We start from the raw sequence: 21450 nt of genomic DNA on the forward strand, positions 1-21450 counted from the left end.
TTTGCTCTCTGAGCAATGGGAGACAAGTGTGGGTTCCTCTCCCAGGAGAGGTCCTGGGCATCTTGTCCCCACCTGTCCCCATCTTAGCCTCCTTTCTCCATATAAAGCAAACAATCTCCTCTCCTTTTCATTCTTCTCTCTATGTCATGGCAAACAAAACTCCCCACAGGAATGTGCTTCCTAAGTGCCCGCTACATGCTGCCTACAGCTCCTGGTCCTCAGAGCTCAGCTGGGGCAAAGACGAGGCACAGGGAAGACTACTAAATGGAAGTCACTGCTCGTGTTCAGGCCGTGTCTGAGGACTGTGGACTCGCCGGCCTCTTAGGTTCTGGCCCTCTTCTCCAGGTCAGAAAAATCACCACAAGCCCAGAGCTGCTGGCAGCCTGCAACATCGCTCATGAGAAGGAGCTGGAGCAGTGATGACTGACGCTGTTCACTGTGTGCTAGACCTTGCACTAAGGGCTCTGCAGATATCATTGCACTGAAGCCTTACTGGGCCCCATGAAAAGCTCCATGCTATGGTGTTCTATTTTACCAAGGAAAAATGGAAACCTACAGGTGGGAAGTAAGGTGCCAAATAGGAAGTATCACTGCCACAATGAGACCCCAGGGAAACAACCTAACTTCCTGCCATTCAGTCCTGCCTCATCTAGGGTTGGGAGGTACCTAGCTTCTGATTTCTTCCAAGCCCAGTTTTTTGTGCAAGATGGCGCTCCCCTGGGCAGCAGGCGGCTCAAGCCATCCTCATGCTCCTTAGTACAGTGGCAAACAATAGCCGATTTCATCGCACTTAATATCAGGCTGTCCTAAATGATATATAAACAACTGCATGTAGAGTAGATAGATGATAGATAGATAGATAGATAGATAGATAGATAGATAGATAGACATATTTCATCTCTGATTTACAGATGAGAAAATTGGAGGACAGAGCAGTAGAGTGGCTTCTGTGAGTCTCAGTCAACGGTGAAGCAGCTTGGTTTTCAGGTCAAACTCCTGAGCCTGCTCCTCTGTCCCCATGGGCCTCCCTTGACCACCAGACAAGAAGGGCACAGCCCACAGCCTCTAAGTGCCCAGCCTGGTGGCGAGTCCTTGGTAGGTACCTTGATAAATGCCCACTGGGTGCCTCTGGCCTATTTATAGCTTCCTGCGTGGCCAGCTACAATTAATTAGCAAACCTCCCTCAGGACTGAAGTTAAACGGTGGATCAGAGGCCAGCAGCATGGGACCATGTCTCTGGACATTGCAGCAGGGCAGTCCAGAGGTCTCAGGCAGAGCCTCTTCCAGAAAGGGACAGCTCAGCTGGCCAGTGGCCTTTCTCATGTCCATTAGAGGCCTTCTCAAATTTGGCAACTGATTTCTCCTAGCATCCCTCAATAAAATCAGAAGATGAGTGACCCCATTCTCAGTTCCTGGTCCTACCTCGGATTGGCCAGTGACCAAGAGACTCTACTACTCTGGGTTTCAGTTTTGCCTCTTTTTAAAATTTTTTATTGGTGCATTATATTCATACATCATATTGGGGTAAAAAACTTGTGTGTGCATACATGTACATATCACCGATTTAACCCCTCCCCAATTCCCACCCCATTCCCTCCCCATCCCTCCTTCCCATGCTTGGCTTAGTGGTTGACTTCGATATGTTTAAGTACATTGCATCTTTTAGAGAATTTCCTTCTTCCCCCCTCCCATCCCTTCATTTAGTTTGTCTTGTTTGCTCCTCTATAAGATTTCCTTTTTCATCTAGAGTTCCCCCTATGACCCATTTCTCCTTAGCTTTCACATATTAGGGAAAGCATCCGATTTCTTATTTTTTGTGACTGACTAATCTCACTTAGCATAATGTCCTCCAGTTCCATCCATTTCCCTGAAAATGATGTAATTGAGTTTTTTTTATGGCTGAGTAAAATTCCATTGTGTACATATCCCACAGTTTTGTAATCCATTCATCTGTAGATGGACATCTTGGCTGGTTCCATAGTTTGGCTATGGTGAATTGTGCAGCTATGAACATAGATACACATGCATTAGTTTGGTAGTTTGGTTTCCCTTCTTTTGGGTAGATACCCAGAAGTGGTATTGCTGAATCAAATGGTAGATTTGTTCCCATTCTTCTAAGGATTCTCCATACTGTTTTCCAAAGTGGTTGCACTAATTTGCAGTCCCACCAACGATGTTTTAGAGTTCCCAATTCTCCACATCCTCACCAGTATTTGTTGTTTGTGTTTTGAATGATTGCCATTCTAGTTGGAGTTTCAGTTTTGCCTCTTGAAATGAAAAGGTCTCACAGTTCCATGTCTAAAGTCCCTAAAAGTCCCAGCCATCTCACAGATCTCAAAACTGTGCTGATTAAGCCCTGCAATCAGGATCAAGGCCAGAGGGCTCTAGAGAAGGGCCCAAGGGAGCGCACAGCTCACCATGAGGGAGTTCTCACCTAGAGACCCTTGTGACTTCTCAGGTTGCTGGAGCTACAGGCTGCAGGAGAAGAGAAGGGACTATTTCCCACCACCTCCTTGAGGCAAGAGGAAACACAAGGGATCTCACCCTCCTCTCTCACTACAGAGCCTCAGGCCACCCCATGCACTGCCTCCCTTGGGACTTTGGTGTCACATTCCCAGAGGCCCCTGGGTCTCCTACCCTGGTCAGGCTCCTTCCCTTGTCCCTCCACTCTTCCCAGTGCACTGACAAGTGTTGTAAACCCATTCCTCATGTGTGTGTGTCAGTATCCTCACTTACTGTCTCCCCCATGCCAGTGAGCCCTACAGGGACAGAGCCACATTTCAGGTCTTCCATTGTAGAGCCCATGGTCCATATCTGCTGGCCAGGTGAGCCAGCATGGCCCCTGGCCCTTCTTCCTCTAAGCTGAGTGCTCACTGCCAAGCTCTCTGAATTGCTAAACCTCACCCTATTTTTCCTACCCCAACTGGAAGCCTCTAAACCAGAGAAGCTGGAAGGAAAAGGAGGGAGGTTGGAGAAGCCTCTGAAGAAGGAGACTTCTGCAGGGATGTGCCGACAATGTCTACCAAGAAAGAAAGGAGGATGGGGAGAAGAGAAGGCATGGTATACAACAAGGACCGGCCTGTGTGGGGAATCTCACAACAATGGGGAGCTCCTAAGGGCCTAGATAGGGACAGAAGCCAGGTGGGGGCAGAGGGAGGCCAGCATCAGCAGCCTGCCAGCAGCCGGAACCTTCCACCACAGCTCAGGTGTCAGCAAACTTTTCTGTATTGACTGATCTGTTTTCAATTACTCAACTCTGAGATCACACATAAAAGACACATAATTGAATGTGCATGGCTGTCTTCCAATAAAACTTAATTTATGGGTACAGGGATTTGAATTTCTCATGTTCATAAGTAAAAAAAAAAAAAGTATTTTTCTTCTCTTTGGTTGTTGTTTTTTTTTCCTGGCCAAAGGTATATAAAACACTCTTAGCTCCTAGGTTATGTGGAGAAGTGGCCAGTCGACCTCTGCACAGCTGAGGGGAGGCTTGAAAGGGCTTAAATAAAGGACAAAGTCCAGGTTACATTTTTAAGAGCCCACCCTGGTGGCTGGGGGAGGGATAGACTGAGAGAGTTGCTATTCTAGAGGCCAGAGACCCTTCAGGAGGGCTTTCGGATGGTTTAGGTGAGAGACTTCAGCAGAGGAAACTAGACAGACACCAGGAGACTCACCCTGGGTTTTCAGCTCACCAACTGGGGCAGCAGAACAGGAGTCCCAAAGGATCATTCTTACCAAAACTGCAAGCCAATGCCTTCCCTGAATGACAACTAATTTAAATGCTAACAAGCATACTGAGTTTGAATTTGGAAAACAGCCCTTCATCCTGGCAAAGTGATTCAACACGAATGGCTTTACCTCCCTATACACACCTAGCTAAACTTTCTATTTAAAAAACCTCAAGCTGGGTACAGTGGCACATGCCTGACATCCCAAGGACTTGGGAGGCAGAGGCTGGAGGATCACAAATTCCAGGCCTGCCTGGGCAACTTAGTGAGACCCTGTGTCAAAATAAAAAATGTACAGCACTGAGGGTATAGCTCTGTAGTGGAATGTCTCTGCTTTCAATCCCCAATACCACAAATTAACTAATTAATTAAGATAATAAATAAATTTAAACTTCAATGTTTACAGAAATGTTATTGCACATATATAAGAAAGAGTCCTCATAATCCAGAGAGACATACTAAAAATTTTAGGGATGAAAAGCTATGATGTTGAAAATTGACTTTAACAGATTTGAGCAAATGAAAAGGGGGTGCAGGCTGAAGGTGCAGCTCAGTGGTAGAGTGTTTGCCTAGCACATGTGAAATCCTGTTCCCTCCCCAGCACCACGACAAAAGAAAATAAAAAAGAATGCCTCAAAAACAGCTCCAGTCTCTACAGGTAGCCTTGCTCAGGGTCCACAGCTTGGGCCTGCAGGGCGGGGTATGTCTTTCCTGGATGCTGCTCATTCCTGGAATCCCCTGCAAACCCCCAGAAGCAGATGCCTTTGAGTCAGCTCTGGCTATGCAAACGGTGAAGAGCCTCGTGCTCCTTTGGAAGAGGCATCTCTGCTTTGCAAAGAAAGTGAAAGTCCCAAGCCACAAGCAGACAAGCACACAGGACAAAGCCTAACCTGTTCCATTAAGCAAGCTGAGAGCAAAGCCTGTGTGATCATATACACCCCCGTACTTAGAAAGGACCCATCCTTGGTTTACCCTTCTTTGGATGCTATTATAAAGTTCTTAATAAATTTACAAATCCACATTTGTGATTCTGCAATGAACCTTGCAAACTACATGGCCTCCCCCACTCAGAATGAAGCAGCTCACTGGCGGTGTCAGGGTTAATCCAGGCAATAGGAAGCCGGTACCTGCCTGTCAGCCAGGACACTGTTGGAATTACATTGTAAGTGCCTACTTGACTCCAGGCTTATAAAGGCACAAGCCAAAATAGACTAGTGTCTATCTGATTCTATCTGACACCCAAATCTGAACCTCTAAATCAAGTAGACCAAAGACTCAGTGGCCTTGGCCATCCCAGCCCCCAACCTGGGGCCAACCCCCACCTGCTTCCATCTCACCAACTTCCTGGAGGAATCCTTCTTCATCTGGCTATCCTACCAACTCCAGGGCTAACTCAGGGTGCTGCCTGAGGGGCACCCCACCCTGCCAGCCCTGTCCTCAGCTCTAACTGCAGGACCTGGAGCTCCAGGACAGATGACAAGAGACTTGAAAGAGCCTCTGAGTTTCAGGAGAGATGGGAGAGAGCAGGAGCAGGGGCCTATTCTGTGGGCCGCCATTCATCTCTGATCTCCAAACAAGAAAGCGCACTGTAGAGTAAAAACCTCTTTAAAATTCAACAGACCAAGAGATATGCCCTCCAGTTAGAGCTCTGAAGCTCTTGTCTTAGATTTTCCAAGAGTTGAGAAGATTGAACATTTCTCCAGCAAGATCAAATAAAATGCATCTCCACCCAGACTCTCCAGGACACAAGCAGAGTCCACCCCGCAAAGTCATATTACTGACATGGAGTCTAGCATGTGTGTCCTGGAGCTCGTCAGCCACGGTTTGGAGCCCAGCTCTAATTTACACTAGATGATTGGCCTTGAACCTCAGTTTCCTCCTCTCTAAAACAAAAATAATCATGCCCACCTCATAGGGATATTATGGGGCATAAACAATTTAATATATAAGGACAAAGAGCCTAACAATGGCTACAATTAGCATTATCATCTTTACACTTTATTTAGGGCCTTGAAGAAATACTCAGCAAGCAGCAACCCTTGACTTGTCCTGTCCTAAATTATCCTGCTCTGGAATGGAGGCAAGCAAGCAGTACTGCCCTTCTCCACCCGCCGCCAGGGGTGCCTGCTGTACCAATAGAGCCCCCAAGACAGCTTTCAGAGCCGGGCCCGCTGCGGCCTGCCTCACCTGCAGCAGAGGTCTTGGCACACACCTGAGTGTCCCATTCCCTTCTGCTTCCAGATAAGACTCTCAGCAGACTTCAGTAGACAAGTGACTGCTTGGTAATGGGCACAGTCCCAAGTAGTGGGGCAGGAGGCCAGCCAGGGAGGCCCACTTCCTCTGCGGTTCATCTGCACCCACAATGGGTCACTGGCCCCACTTGTCAACATACAAGGCAAAGCCAGCTCTGGCAAGGTGAGCTCATTCCAGCACCTCCCTCCCCTCCCGCTGAGTCGGCAGCTCTGCGGGCCCCCAACCTTCTCCTGGATGTAGATATCACTTGCAGGCCTGGATTGTCCTGGCTAATGGCACCTCTGTGCCAAATTCACAAGCAAAGCTGCTCCTAGGACCTCTGAATGTCCAAAGCCCAGCCCTCCCATACTGCCAACTCCTCCCTGGCTTGGACCTTTGCCTCAGTGCATACTGAGCCTCTCCTGGCTGGCCCCTCCTGCTGCAGCACAGAGGATCCCACACGAGCAGCTGAAGTTGATGAGAAATGAGGTCAATGTCTCGCTGGGCCAGTTTCACAGAAAGATGGATGGGGGCACGAGTGGCCTCTGGAATCCAGGGCCTGGCAGACACACGTAACAGAGCCTGGGCAGGGATCATTTCCCACATGGGGACTCCGGTTCAGAAGGCAGATGGTGTTTCTGAGTCCTGGTTGTGAGACCAGGAGGGTCTTATCCTAAGAAAAGATTATTCTAAAGCATACAATACTGCATTTAGTCTTCAGAGCCCAGGATGCCACAATTCTAAAGATTTAAAATCTGAGTACTCCAACAGTGACTGGCTCCATGATAGAAAGCTCATCCTGGAGGGACACTGTCTCATCTTGTTCTTATTTGAATTGCTTGACTTTCCACACAAGCCAGCAGGGTCCAGGTTACACCTGGGTCTCAGGGAAGCCTCCTTGGAAGAGCAGAGGAAGAGGAGATGGAGCACTGGCTGTTTGGCTTTGAGGCTGTCCCAGAGGCAGTACACTCACCTTCCAGGTTCAGCCTCCATGCTAGCTTAACAGGGGAGGCTAGTACACTCAACCCCACTTCCTAAAGGTCCTGGTCTCCACCCCATAGCCCGGTCTAAAATACTAAGAAATGCTTTCCAGATAGGAAAGTGACCCTATGTAGGTCAGAAAGGAATTCCCATTTCAATATAAAGTCTCATTTACAAGTGACACAGATTGCAAGAGGCTGGATTTATGGGGCAGAATGATTAACCTCTGTGTCCTCATCCCTACAGCATACTTTATCAAGGATGCGATTTGGTGATGGTTTCTTCTATTGCTTATTCTTACTCATTTCTTCTATTGTTTAGCTCAGTTTACAAAATCCCAAAGAGCAGGACTTGGGCATCCTAGCAGCCAGCTACTTGAGGTCAGAAAAACACTGTCAGTCCATAGTTCTGTGTTCTCTGACAGCTACCCAGCCACCTTGGGCTGGACCTTGGTCCTCACCACCACCAGTCTAACCCCAGTACCAGCCATCTACCACACCAGTGAGTGCAGGAGCCTGCAAGCGGCCCTGAGGTGTCTTTCTAGCCACAGAACATGATCATTTAGGTTGTTCTACAAATGTTTCTAACAAAGGAAAAGCCCCCTGGAGCCCAGACTGTGGGTCATTTTGTTCCTGATTTCATCTCTGACGGAGACACGAAAGGTTAGATGGGAAAGGCACTGGGCCATCTGATATCATGAGGGGCTTGCTGATCCTCCAGAGAACCCTGTACTTCGCAGTACTCAACATCCCCACCATGTCGTCAGAGCATCACTCCATCTGCTTCTTGTGGCCCACATGGTAAGGGGTCACCAGCAACCTTCGCTCCTGCACAGTCCACTCACCCACTCCACCTTTCAGTCCTGTTCTTCTCTTACCCTGGAACATCTTCCCTAACCTGCTCCAAGACATCCCCCCCCCAAACCCCAAGGTGTGTCTCCTGCCTGGAAAAGCTCCAGAGCGAAGCTTTGATACACAGCCTGGACTTACTGAATGGGGCAACTTGCTGGACAACAAGAAGACCAGGGGAGCCACTCTGGGGCCACGCGCTGTGCTGGGGAGGTGCACAGAGTCAGGCATCAGTGGAGGAGAAGCAGCAGCCACGCTGCACACTCAGGGCAAGGAGCCCAACCCGCTGCACCAACCTCAGCCGCAGGACGCCAGCCCGTGAACAGAAGCAAGTTGCACAGCTCCGAGAGTCTTGGTTTCTTTCTCTGTCAACAGATAGCAAGTAGACACTGGCTTCATTGAGTTGTGGCCACAGTTTTGTGAATCGATATAATTAAAGATGGTATTTATTATACTCAAAAGTCACTGTAAGAATCAGAATGAAGACATGTACAAGAATTTACTTGGTTTTCTACGAAGCTCTCACCTGGTTCGGTTCATGAGATTGGCACTTCACCCATGCAGTAGAGCACCCCAATATCCACTAACCTATCTGCACTCACTCTGCACATGAGCCAGTTTGTTACGTTCTCTTCGCCTCTTCCTTCACTGTCTTGTTTTTTGTGGTACTGGGGCTGGAACTCAGACATTCTACCTCTGAGATATGGTCCCAGCCCTATTTTATTTTTTACTTTGAAACAGGGTCTTGATAAGTCCCTCAGGCCTCGAACCTGTGATCCTCCCTTCTCACCCTCCCAAGTACTGGTATTACAAACATGCACCACCACACCCAACTTTCCCCTACTGTTTAAAAACTCTATATTCTAGCCGGACATGGTGGCACACACTTGTAATCCCAGCATTCGGGAGGCTGAGACAGGAGGATCACGGTTCGCAGGCAGCCTCAGCTACCTTAGTGAGGCCCTCAGCAACTTAGTGAGACCCTGTTTCAAAATAAAGATTAAAAAACAGGGCAGGCAGTGTATCTCAGAGGTTGAATGCCTCTGGGTTCTATCCCCAGACCTGCAAAAAAATAAAATAAAATAAAAAACTATACATTCTTCAAGGATGAGCTCAGACATTATGTCCTCCAAGTGATTCTCCAGAAAACACAGCTTTCTTGTTCTGTGTTTGGTTTCTTTAGCATCTAAGAACACAGGTCATCACGCCTTTAATTACACCCTTCTGTGTGGGTGGACGATATGCCCCCATCAGACCACAAACCCCGTGAGGACAACAGCTAAGACTCACTCAGGCTTTTATCCTCCATGCCAAGTCTCCAGTGAGACAGCAGTTATTAATAAGCAGTGATGTTTCTGTAGGGAAACACTCCAGAATTCCCTTCTTCTCATAAGCCCATAAAGCCAGGAACCTCGTGTTCAAAAATAGAAGCCAGTCCGACCATGCACACAATGAGATGGAAAAACAATGTGTTTACCAACACACTCTCTACCCTCTCTAAATAACAGAGGATCTCTTTTTCACCTCTTCTCCCTGAAATCAGCACTCTCCATTTCTGAATCTGATGGGAACCCAGCAAGTCTCATAACCATCAGAGGCCAAATCTCACCTTCAGTTGTGACTCGCTCACCTGGTCTACAGAGCTATTCCCACCATGATATGAGTTCTGGAGCTGATGGAAGAAAGAGTCCTCACATTTAGACGCAGGTAGTTGCATGCTGGACAGCCTCTTTCTGTGCTGCACAGGACTCATGCCTGGATCCTGCCCAGGCCACACTCTGCTATCTGTATTCATAGAAGCAGAGACAAGTCCAGTTCTACTTGGGTCACAGTTTCTATTTTATTTCATGTACAAAATAGAGATGCAGTCATAAATTAAATGACTTGGGCCCTCAGCAGGTATATACTAAATGTTATTGTTTACTGAATAGCTAATAATCCATTGAATTTTTAAATTAAGCAAAAGCCTTGATATAATAAATTAGAATAATTAAGCCCAATCTTAATGGAGTGGAATCATGAGAGAGCAGGAGAGTAATTCTAGAATCTACATTTATTTTCTCACATAACATGTGCTGATAATGTAACACCAGGCGGAGGAAGTTGTTATGTGCATGGCACCAGAGTAGTCCTTGGGCACCACGCAGGCTTTCACCTCTGCTCAGATGGCTGTAAATGTTCAAGGAGTAAAAAGAGTTCCCACAATTAGCCTCCACTATCGACTCCTTGCTCTGTTTTTATTTTCTCCTTTTATAGATGCCACATTCTAAATAGCCATGCACAACAGCTCCAAAGAACCATTTGAATTTATTTTTTCTGGATCATAATCTTCTGCCAAGTGAGATCCAAACACCATCTCTGGTTGGAGACGCAACCCTGAGGTTGCATGGTCACCCACCCCTATAGCCAGCAAGAAGCCTCTTTAGAGACCACAGGACAAGACTCGTGTAAACAGGCAGTTTAACTCCGGAGGTAGACATGAAACATTTGTATTTCTCTGGAAGCATTTTAAACAGGGAAGCAAAGCTCATTATACAAGCTAAGCCCTCTTCTACATTCTCAAGTGTCCAAACAAACTTTCTCCGGCAACATGCACTTCTATGGCTTTGCATCATTAGGACCAGCCAAAAAGGGAGGGAGAAAGGAGCCATCTTTCATAATCTAGAGATCAAAGTAAAAAGAACAGAGCAGAGTGCCAGGGAGTCTGCTCAGTGAGCGTTTCTCAGCAAGGTGGACTTTCTCTGTCTTGGGCTCCTGACCATGCAGCACTTTGAGAACCTCTTTAGCTGCTTGGGTTTAAGGCGCACGTCATCCCCTGCCCCACAATCACCATTGCTTTGTAGAGCCTGTTTTTTGCCTTCCCAAGCACTATCACATCTTGTATCGATCAACAGGCAAACACTTATGGGGTACCTACCAGATGCCAGGCATATTGCAGGAGATAATAATCACACCCACTAATTAGTTCACTACCCTTATCATCATTTATAATGTACTGCTCAGAAAATAAATAAACAAGACCCACAGCTGCCCATGAGAAGGTTGCAGTTTATTTAGCGATAGAAGAAAGTGTCCCATGAAAAGATAAATATACTCTGAGCACTCTATTTTCACTTAGGATTCTCCAAGCTTCGGCCAGAATCAAAACATTTAAGAACTTGTTAAAAAAAAGGGGGGGGGGACTGTTGCAGTGGTATGCACCTCTAATCCCAGCAGCTCAGGGAAGGCTCAGGCAAGAGGATTACAAGTTTGAGGCCACCCTGGGCAACTTAGTAAGATTCTGTCTCAAAATACAATCAAAAGGGCTTGGAATATAGTTCAGTGGTAGAGCATCCCTGGGTTCAATCACCCAAAAGAAGGAGGGAGACTAGATCCCACCCTTGAAGATTCTAATTCCACAAGTCTGCAGTCAAAGGCCCTGTGATTCTAACAGCCAGCTGTGTGGCTTAAACAGTAACATAAAATATTAGGCAGGCCAGGCATGGTGGTGCATGCTTGTAATCCCAGTACTTGGGAGGCTGAGACAGGAAGATCACAGGTTCGCAGACAGCTTCAGCTACTTAGTGAAGCTCTTTCCAACTTAGTGAGACCTTGTTTCAAAAACAAAGAATAAAAAATAGGGTCTGGGGTGTAGCTCGGAGGGAGAACGACCTGGGTTCCACCTCCAGTACCGCACATATATATTAGGCAAATGGTAGGTAGGATGGTCATTTATACTGGCCAAGATCAAAGTACCCTATCAAGGTCAGACATAAGGGACCAGCAAGGGCCAATAGGAAGCAGAGAAACAGGAGGGGGTAAGGCCTCAGAGGAGGATGGGTCCTAGGCAAAGATGCTGTCCATAAGAGAGGGACGACACACAGAAAATTCTAGATGCAGCAGAAGGTTGCACTGGAGGAATGAGAGAGCAGGACAGACAGGTAGAAACATCATGTCGCCATAACTGACATGCAGGGTGCACACTTCATCCTAGAGGCAAAGGCAAGCTGAGGTGGGCTGAGGTGGAGCAGGGAGCGAGGAACTTCCAGACCCAGAAATCCAGCCCTCAAACTGAGCTAGAATCATCTGGGAGACAGGCAGCTAGGCCAGAGGGTCTACGAGGATATTTTAATATCTTGCTCAAGACCACAGATCAACAAACTCAGAAAGACACGCCTATGTTCTTCCTATACAGAGGAAACTGGGGTACAAGGTGGCCATGGAGAGCAGCCAGGTAACTGTGCTTGTCTGGGACAAACCAACCCACTGCATTTCAGAACTAATCAGCATCTGTTCATCGAGCACCTCAATGAGCAAGAAACAGGAAGTTGCAAAGATAAATGAAACGCCATTTCTGCTCTCAACAAGTTCATCCTCTAATGCAGGGATTGGTGATCTTTTTCTGTAAAATACGAGATAGAGCCAAGCATGGTGGCACATGCCTGTAATCTTAGTACTGGGAGGCTGAGGCAGGAGGATTGCAGGTTAGATGCCAATCTCAGCAACTTAGTGAGTCCCTCAGCAATTTAGCAAGACCTTGTTTCAAAACAAAATACATAAAAAATGGCCGGGGATATGGCTCAGAGTTAAAATGTTCCTGGGCTGAATCCTCAGTACCAAAAAAAAAAAAGAGCAGTCAATATTTTGGACTGCACAGGGCAGTCAATCTCAGTAGCAATGACTGACTTTCTGCCATTAGAGTGTAAATGGGCCCAGCTGTGTTCCAATGGAACTTTACTTATAAAAACAGGCAGTGGGCCACATCTGACCTGCTATAATTCACTGACCCATGACTCAGTGAGTAAAACGAACTCTCAATAAAGTGACTTTGGAGCCCAGAGTAAAGACAGTCATTCAATGTGGCCGAGGATGGTTGGGAAGGTGTCCTGGGAGCAGAACAAGTCACTTAGCAAGACAGAGTTGAATCAGGAGCATGTTGACAGTCCCCCTGCCCAACACAAGGCAATCTGGGGAGCAAACTGCCTCCTGTCCAGAACCTTCCAACCTTACAAATAACATGGCTTCTCCTGAGCTTCCTGTTGCCTCATTGGACCTCTACCATCCATTGTTAATGTTGCATAAAGGAATAAAAATTTGTAAATGATTCTGAAAGTTTAGACACACCCATGCAAACATCCTTACCATCACATGATTCAACAGTGTAACCTCCTGAAGGTTGTCTCCCTCCTTCCCAGAAGGATTTTTTTCCTGAAAACGACTCATCTGTTTTCCTACCAGACACTACTGAGGCCAGATGTTCAACTGGACCGAGTGCTGGCTTCAAGAAGAACATGAAGCCAGGAGGAAAGCAAGGGTGGCCACACACCTCACCTGTCTCTGCCGTGCTGGTGCCAGACGAGAAAACAGAAATAGAGCAGCAGAGTCCACAGCAACACCTCCAAGGGTGCCAGCAGGCGCTGAGCGAGGCTCAGGCAAATAAACACATTAGGGCAGGCTGTGCCATGCAGGACATGTCCAGGCCTCGGGTGACTTTATCCACACCTCCAAGGTCAGCTCCAGTAGAAACTCAGCCAGCCTTCTCTTCTGGATGCTCAGTCTCCTGGCCAACATGGCTCATGGTGCCAAGAGGGTAGGCAAGACCACAGGAGGGCAGATGCTGGCATGGGCACACAGCAAGCCCAGACCCACCTGCGTATGTCCGGCCTGGAGCCTGACCTCCCCTCCAGGAAGCTCTCCTGGCTCCTGCTGCTGGCAGTGACCAGCCCAAGCAGCGCTTCTCCGACCAGCAGGCTCACAGGCCAGCAGCTCTAGCACCACTGGGAATTCACTAGAAATGCAAGTGCTCAGGCCCCGGCCCAGACCAAGCAAACTGGACAGTGTGAGGGTGAGGCCCCACAGTCTGTTTTAACAATGCTCTCCTGGAGATTCTGACGCAGGCCGGGGCTTGGGGCACTAGCCCTATGCCCCTGGCTCCCCAGGGAATGTCAGTGCACTACACGGCCTGGCTCTCAGGTGCCCATCCATCTCCACCTCGCCCAGCACTGGGGCCACAGCAAGTGCTCAGCTAACCCCAATGGAACCGAAGGAGCCAGAGCTCCTGTACCACCCAGTTCTGAAATCACAGGATCTGATGGAAGGACGCTATAGGGCCCAGGCCAGTCACAGGCCATTCGGCACCTCTCTCACCTCACCCAGGTGCTTGGCTGATGCCGGGAGCTCACTGACCACAGGCACATACAGATGCCCTGAACAGGAGCCAACTAGACATATGAGGCCCTTCCTCTGAAGCAGCTGACATCCCCTTGAAGGAGATAGCCACTAAACACTAATAAAACCTGTATGTGTGAACCATGAGAAGGCATCAGAAGCCCAAACTGAGGAACGTTCTATGAAAATAAGCAATTTTTTTTGCAAATGGCAAAGTCATGAAACATAAGACAGTGGAGTGTGGGAGGAGACAGAGGAGACCTGGCAAGTAGATGCAATGTGGGATCCTGGAAAGGACAAGTGGATTTCATGGGAAAATGGGGGATGTTCAGAGAAGGGCTATACATGGTGAGTATTTTAATACCAAAGAGAAATTCTTGGGTTCCAACAGTGTTCTATCCTGTGAATGTTCTATCCTGGAGCATGGGAATCTACAAAGGGAATACAAAAGGTCTCTGTACTAATTTGCAACTTTTCTATATAATATTTTGGATGGTAAACGCATTCAAGAAAGAAAAGTCATTGGAAGGCTGAGACAAAAGGATCACAGGTTCAAGGCCAGCCTCGCAACTTAGTGAGACCCTCAGCAACTTAGCAAGACCCTGTTTCAAAATAAAAAATAAAATGGGTTGGAGGTATAGACTGGAGGCAGAATATCCCTGGGTTCAATCCCCAGTACCAAAAAGAAAGAGGAGGAGGAGGAGGAGGAGGAGGAGGAGGAGGAGGAGGAGGAGGAAAGAGGATGTTGCAAATTGCAGGTTTAAGCAGAGGGATGCCTTATCTAGATGGAGTGAGCTACACCTGGAGGCAGGTAAGGTATCGCCAGGGGTTTGCGAATGAGGATGGGGCCAAGGAAAGTCTTGCCCAAACTGCTACTGGCACTTGTCCTTACATCTAGACTCAGCCCAACTGCCCTTCAAGTACTCAAAGCAAAGCTGGATACTGCTCTGGCTTCCCTTTTGAAGGGACATTACAATCCTGAAGCCACATCTACGACGTGTACCCAGGAGGCTGGCACCCCATTCAGAAGACAGAGTACAGAAGGAGGTGAGGTCCAACCAAGACCAAGTTCAAGAGAAGGAACATGTCTACCTTCTCTCTCCTGGAACTGCCCTGGTCTCCTTTCTTTCCTGGAAAACCATGTTAGTTAGTTCCCACTTCTATCTCTCTTAGACTCTGTGCCAGCCTTCTTGGCAACTGAGCTTCTTCTCAGAGCACTATCCATATCTGCCCAGAGCTTGGAGCAGGGAGATCAGAGTGGGGCCAGTGAGCAGGCAAACATGAGTCAGGCTGAGACTCCACCTAATGACTAAGGATCAGCATCCCACCAAAGCCCTTCAGAAAGGACACGAGCAAAGCAGCCCAGGCCCCAGCACTGACAAGCTCAAGTCCTGAGTTGTGGGGACCTCGAAAAGTCTCCTCCTCCAGGTTCCAGCTCACCATCTCTGAAGCAATAGGCTGAGATTAGATCATGCCCAAGATTCTTTCCAGTTCTCACACTGCGTGATCAGTAATGCGCCAAATGAAATCACGCGTGGTAATTGCAGCTTTGAAGTACACTGTGGGGTCATGATGGCAGCAGTGATAAGCTCTCAGGGCTGCTACCCCAAGTGAATCACCAGGATTACAAATGACAATTGTCGCTATTAATATAATAATACCTTAAATTGCAGAGTGCTTTTCCACTTACACAGGGCTTTTGTACACATCGTCTCATGTGATTCTCCTAAGAACCCAGTGAGAGTGGTAGAGAAGATGATGTTTCTTTTGCACAGATGAGGAAACCAAGTGCAGTGGCCATTCAGTTAGAAGTGGCAGTGGAGCGTGAGTAGGGGCACCTGATGCGCCATCTACTTTCCGCTGCTCAGTGCTGTTTGTCACCACTAGAACCCGTGCTCCCCCCCCACCCGTGACTCTTTCCCTACAGGTCTGAGCACGTCAAGTCAAGGAAGGCATCCTCACTAGGGAAACCTCGTGGATGGGAAGGCATCCAAGGGCGTGCAAAGCTGCCTCGGCTCAGCCCGTGCAGTGGGCTCCTGGGAGCAAGGGCCTTCCCCAGAGGGGAGGCCACAGCACCCCACATTTGTTTTCCTATAGCTCAAAATAGAACAGATGAGATATCACAGCTGAGCTCACTGCAGCATCAGATGCTTTATTTAAAGTAATTAAATAAAGGGAATGGGAGTGTGAAGGAAAAGCCCCAGTTTAAATGCTAGTGTCCAGGCCAATGACAAGAGAGGAATGGTGGCCAAAGTCAGGCGAGGAGGGAGCTACTCTGGAGACACCAGAATTCCTACAGGAGCAATGCTGTCACCCTGCCCATGCCCACCATGCAGAGGCTGGCCAGGCAGGCTAGAGTGGGTGCCCCTGTGTGTCATGTGGAAAAGCCACGGAGCGGGAGCTTGGCCCTGGCACCTGCTCTGCACACGGTGCCCACAATAAAGTACCTGGTCTCTGTGGTATCCTCCACCAAAGGGCTTATCTCCACAGCTCTAAAAGGGGCTAAAAGCTTGTGTCTTACCTCCTCAAAGAACTATGAGAAGACAGAAGATGCTTTGAAAACTTAGTAGTCCCAAGCAACACTAGCAAGCCAGGACACACCACACAACTGGGTTCAGGACAGAGAGCCAGCCACAGATTGACCTCCAGGCTGCTGGTTAGGTGGGTCATGTGACCATAAGACCCTCCCACACAGCTGAGGATTCAAAAGATGCTGGGGACCTAGACAGGATGGAGCCACAAGAGCAGGAGCTGCATGCTCAGAGGAGCACTGTTTCTAAATGTTGCCCAAGAGGCAGAAGACACCCTCTTATTGTGCCATATTACTGAAGTTCAGGATCATTTACTATGGCAATTGAGGCACCCAGACCAGCATAATGACCCTGAGAAGGAGTTGCTTAGAAATCCCCCACAATCCAGGCATGGTGGCACACACTTGTAATCCGAGTACTTGGAAGTCTGAAACAGAAGGATTGCAGGTTTGAGGCCAGCCTCAGCAACTTAGTGAGACACTGTTTCAAAATAAAAGACTAAAAATAGAGCTGGGGTGTAGCTCAGAGGTAGAATGCCCCTGAGTTCTATCTGAAAAAGAGAAGGGAGAGGGGAGAGGGAAGAGAGGGGAGAGAGGAGAGAAGAGACAGACAGACAGACCCCACTATGCAGGTGTAAATTCAAGAAAATGGAGAGAAGGCTTTTAGTAATGAAAGGCTTTTCCCCCAAGGGGGAGACCCTTACTCAAGTCTCAGGATAAGCGACACCCAGAGAGAACACGAGACTTTCCTTGATGCAAAAGCAAAAGGTTTATTAAGGAGCCAGTGTGCACTGGGGTCGTCTCATGACTCACGCAGGAGCTGAGATCCACCTTGAGCACTTGGGGCTGGGGATATTTAAAGGGAAAAACTGCAAGCTGGGGAGGGGATTGGACCAGATTACATGTGTCAAAGGAAAATTACAAAACCATTTTAAAAGCACATTCTGGGGTCAAACGTTGGACAAGATGCTAAGTGTGTCCATCTTGTAGTCAGCAGATTTCTGGAACAAGGCGGGCTGACCTGGGGGTTATACTGACCTGGGGGTCACATATTTTTTATCACTGTACCCTTAATCATGATGTTTCCTAAGCTTGTACTTTTCAAACTTCAGCAGAAATATGTCCTAAGCTTGCACTTTTAACCCGTAGCAGAAAGATTTCTCAAATCAGCACTTTAACAGGAATGAGGAACTATTTGCTATGAGGAACTATTTGCTATACATTTGGCTAGTTGCTAGGGGCTTTATAATTTTTCATTAGGGTCTTACATTCCCGCCTTCTTCTAGCAACTAGTTCTAATCTTAGAACTAAAGTTCCGATTCTGCACATTCTACGATCCTTTGTCCTGGTTGGTGATGTTGTTCACGTAACATCAAGATTTGTACAGCGCTGACTCTTTCTCTAACAAAAGTAACTAATCGAGTGAGTATACAGGGTCCTATGGTTAATAAGAGGAATAAAATCAATAGCAGTCCCATCAGGGCAGAAAGTAAAGTAGTCAACCACGGTGAATTTTTGAACCATCTTTCAAACCATCCTTTTTGCAGGTCTCATTCCCGCTATTTATCTTCTAGCTGCTTTCTAAATCTTGCCATAGATTTCTGAACTACCCCAGAATGGTTAGCATAAAAACAGCATTTCTCCTAGAAGGTATAGATAAGCGGTCATTGTTGCCATCACAGGACTTCCTAATGAGGTGCAGCTTCAATGAGTTGGTAAGATGTCGTCTAAGTTCCACTCCTTTGGTCTGTACTTCTCGCATGTGGGAAAAGTGCTTTCAAGGTCCAATCCCATCAACAGTTCTGTCTATGGTTCAAATGTCCTCGTTATCTGCTCCAGTTGCTGCTTGACTTGAGAGAGATGAATCCAGTGGCATTTTTCTTTTACCTTCACTGCAGCCAGGGTGCTACTCAGACCAGGTCACCTGGCTGTGCAACTGGGGTGTTGGGTTGATCTGCCTTACACCAGGTAGTGGGTTTGCTCTCTGACCGTTTGGAGAACCTGTAAGGACCTGGGCACAAGGCTGGCATTTCTCAGTTAGGCTCTGTATCTTAAGGGTTCAAACAATATGCTGTAAGAAACAAATTAACATCACCAATCTAAGTTTTACAGTAGCCTGTACCCCAAAGAGTTAGTCTTTCTTCTAGATGCTTACATTTCAATCAGAACTGGCTAGAATAGCAAGGTTTTGAACAACCTTGAATCACTGATCACTGAGTTTACTACTTTTCTTGGTTACTCACTTTATATTAGGGTTAGAGGCAAATCAGCAGGATCAGGCCAGCTAGCATATAAATCTAGGCTAAATTATCTTTTATAAGCTTAAGATATCATAAATTTCTTTGGCCTCAGAGTGTTGTCAACCTCAGATACAAAATACGTCTCTACTGAAGAGAACTCTAGGAGAGACAGAGTGAGCAGAGAACTAAGCACGGTATCTAAAGAAATTCAATATTTTGCCTGTCACCTCAAGAGCTATCCAGACTTCCTCCAGCTGGTCAGAGGGCTGATCAGAGGGGCCTTGCCGAGCCTTGGGCATCCTTAGTTCTCAGCCTTTAAGGGTAGCCACAAAGAGGACAGCCGACCAAACTTCCCTTCAGAAGTGAGGACAACACGCTTTTTCCAGGTGCTGACAGACTCTTTGGCCAGTCTTCAACACGACACCCAGGCACCTTTGCCATGCTGGCAGGTATAAGGCCTTTAGCTCCTTCCCTCTCTGTATAAGAAGCCTTTGGTAACTCTGAGGGGGCAAAGACTTATTATCCAATGCAAGGCTGTTAAATGGGCTTGTCTCTGTGTCTGCATCTGTCCATTCTGATGCTTAACTTTGTTTACCCTATTTCTGTTGTTGAGACACCCCAAAGGTCAAACTTAAAAGCTGATTAATGGGAGCCTTCATCCCAGGAGACACAGTAGGATATGCATCTCATTTTTGTTAGACCAAACATAATAGTTAAATTTTAAACTTTATTCATATATTTATCAGGGTTTTCTGCACATTAACCCAATTTTATGCTGGACTACACTAGTAACTGTAAGTCTATGTGAGCTAACAGTATTGATAAAAAATTAGATAGCTCTATTTTTTAGATGACAATATTAACAATGAAAATAAATATATTACCTAATCGACCATCAGATATATTTTACAATAAGACATTTATTTAGTTAGGACATATATAAACCAGGTTTTAAGGCTAAATCTCTGGATTAAAAGACAAAATCTTATTGGTTAGTTTACATACAAATATAAAATTCATACACTCTTAACCTCTAAACTTTGATTTTTAAAATCTTCTTAGCACACTTAGATGACTCTAGATATACAACACATTTAGTTTTTAGATATAAGTACATTATGATTTAAATATCTATTACCAGGAAGACAATATGATGGTAGTTGTCTCAGCCTGAAGAAAACAAAGTATGTTAATCTTTCAGTAACAACCTTAAACCTGTAACAATTTAAGCCACATGAACCAAGGTACCTTTTTTATTATTGTTTGTTTTACTCATTTAGCAAACATTCAACAAAGTTTTCCTTTAAGAACAAAAAGCTGCTGGGGATTGAGCCAGTAGCAAGAATAAGCCTTCACATGCAGGCCAAATAATAAAATATTTTTCTTTGTCTCTGAGCCATCAGGCTAGAGTTATAATATTGTTTTAAACATTGACCTTGGTCAGTCAAAGCTGACTCTTAGTTTAATTAATATCAAGTGTTAAAATACAAACATTTATACTTAGAAAAATTATCATAAAAAGCAAGCTGTATTAATCCGGTATTAATTACCAATTATACAAAGGAATTTTAATTTAAAGCCTTTATATCTTGTAGGACTATATCTCTCTGTATTTTGAAATTTTCATTTAACATAAACATAAACAATTTTTAGCAGACAGATAGAAAATGGCCCAAAACTCTTTAAGGACACATGTAGACAGTACATGCTCCAAATTCCAAAGTGGGCATGTACCCTGTGTTATTTGTATTGGCATCCACAGCACCTAGGCTCTGACTACATTTTCAATACTGCTACATTAATACATTTTGATGCATCTTTCCAATACTGGTACATTTTCCTCTCTGTCGAGTAACTTCCTGACAACTGTACCCCTTAGCAAAGGAATAAGGATGCAGACTCAGTCATAAACTGCTCTGAGCTGAACAGGGACGAAGTTGGGGGCCCGGCTTTAGGGTACAGGCATGCAGGTGGGTGGTGAGGGAGTCAGATGGGTGAGTATGTCTCTATGGCAGTCCAAAGGGCTTTGATAGATGTCTGTCAGGTTCTGTCTTTTGTTCTGACATACTTATTCCTTAGCCAGGTGGTGCCTCCTTGTCTCTGGGCAGTGCACATACTAAGTGTAAGGGTCAATAATTTACCTGGCCCTCGGCTCTATTGTATTGGGCAGAACTTAATTGGAGGCTAATCTGATGGCACTAAAACCCTGAAGATCCCAGGCTGCTGAAGCTGCTCCTGGAATGTTCAGCGGCCAGGCTCAAGTATTTAGGAAATTATCCTAACTCTGCAATTATTAAAAAATTTGGATGGTCTCTGAAGTTTAAGAACAGCTGAAGATAAGCTATTTCAAACCTCACTGATCTTGTTAACCAAATACAACATTTTTATAATTAATCTAAAACAAGAAGCAAAAATGATTGGCAGGTTTTCCTGCCATAATAATTGGGAAAAGAAAAACCATTTGCCAAACAGGATGGAAAGGGGGAATTAACTAAGAATAAAAACCCACATTGTTACAAAAGTTCCATCTCATGTTTTAGTAAATTGAATCTATAAATCTTATACATATATAAAAACATGCAAGCAAATAACCTAAGAAACAAAATAAACAATTTATATAATTTTTAAAGCTTTTTTTATATCTTAAAAAACCTTTTTTTAGCTAAAATCATTTAAAATACATTTAAAAAACAATAAGCCATTCACAATAAAACATTTAAATATCCCTATTACTGGTACCAGTA

At 46.1% G+C, this 21450-nt stretch overlaps 1 protein-coding gene across 21 annotated transcripts in view; it reads right to left on the reverse strand.

Moving 5' to 3' along the window:
* KCNMA1 (potassium calcium-activated channel subfamily M alpha 1) overlaps positions 1–21450 on the reverse strand; it is a gene marked incomplete at both ends in the record, with an annotated part of 759101 nt that overhangs the window by 692444 nt on the left and 45207 nt on the right. Inside the window, one exon of one of the 21 annotated variants that reach the window (XM_080693578.1) lies at positions 6121–6135. The exons of the other annotated variants lie outside the window; for them this stretch is intronic. Coding sequence (XP_080549704.1) covers positions 6121–6135 — 15 coding nt within the window. The remainder of the gene's footprint in view (positions 1–6120; positions 6136–21450) is intronic. 21 annotated transcript variants of the gene reach the window in all.

This window comes from Muscardinus avellanarius (genome assembly GCF_963383645.1).
Source record: "Muscardinus avellanarius genome assembly, chromosome: 4".
Lineage (NCBI taxonomy): Eukaryota > Metazoa > Chordata > Mammalia > Rodentia > Gliridae > Muscardinus > Muscardinus avellanarius.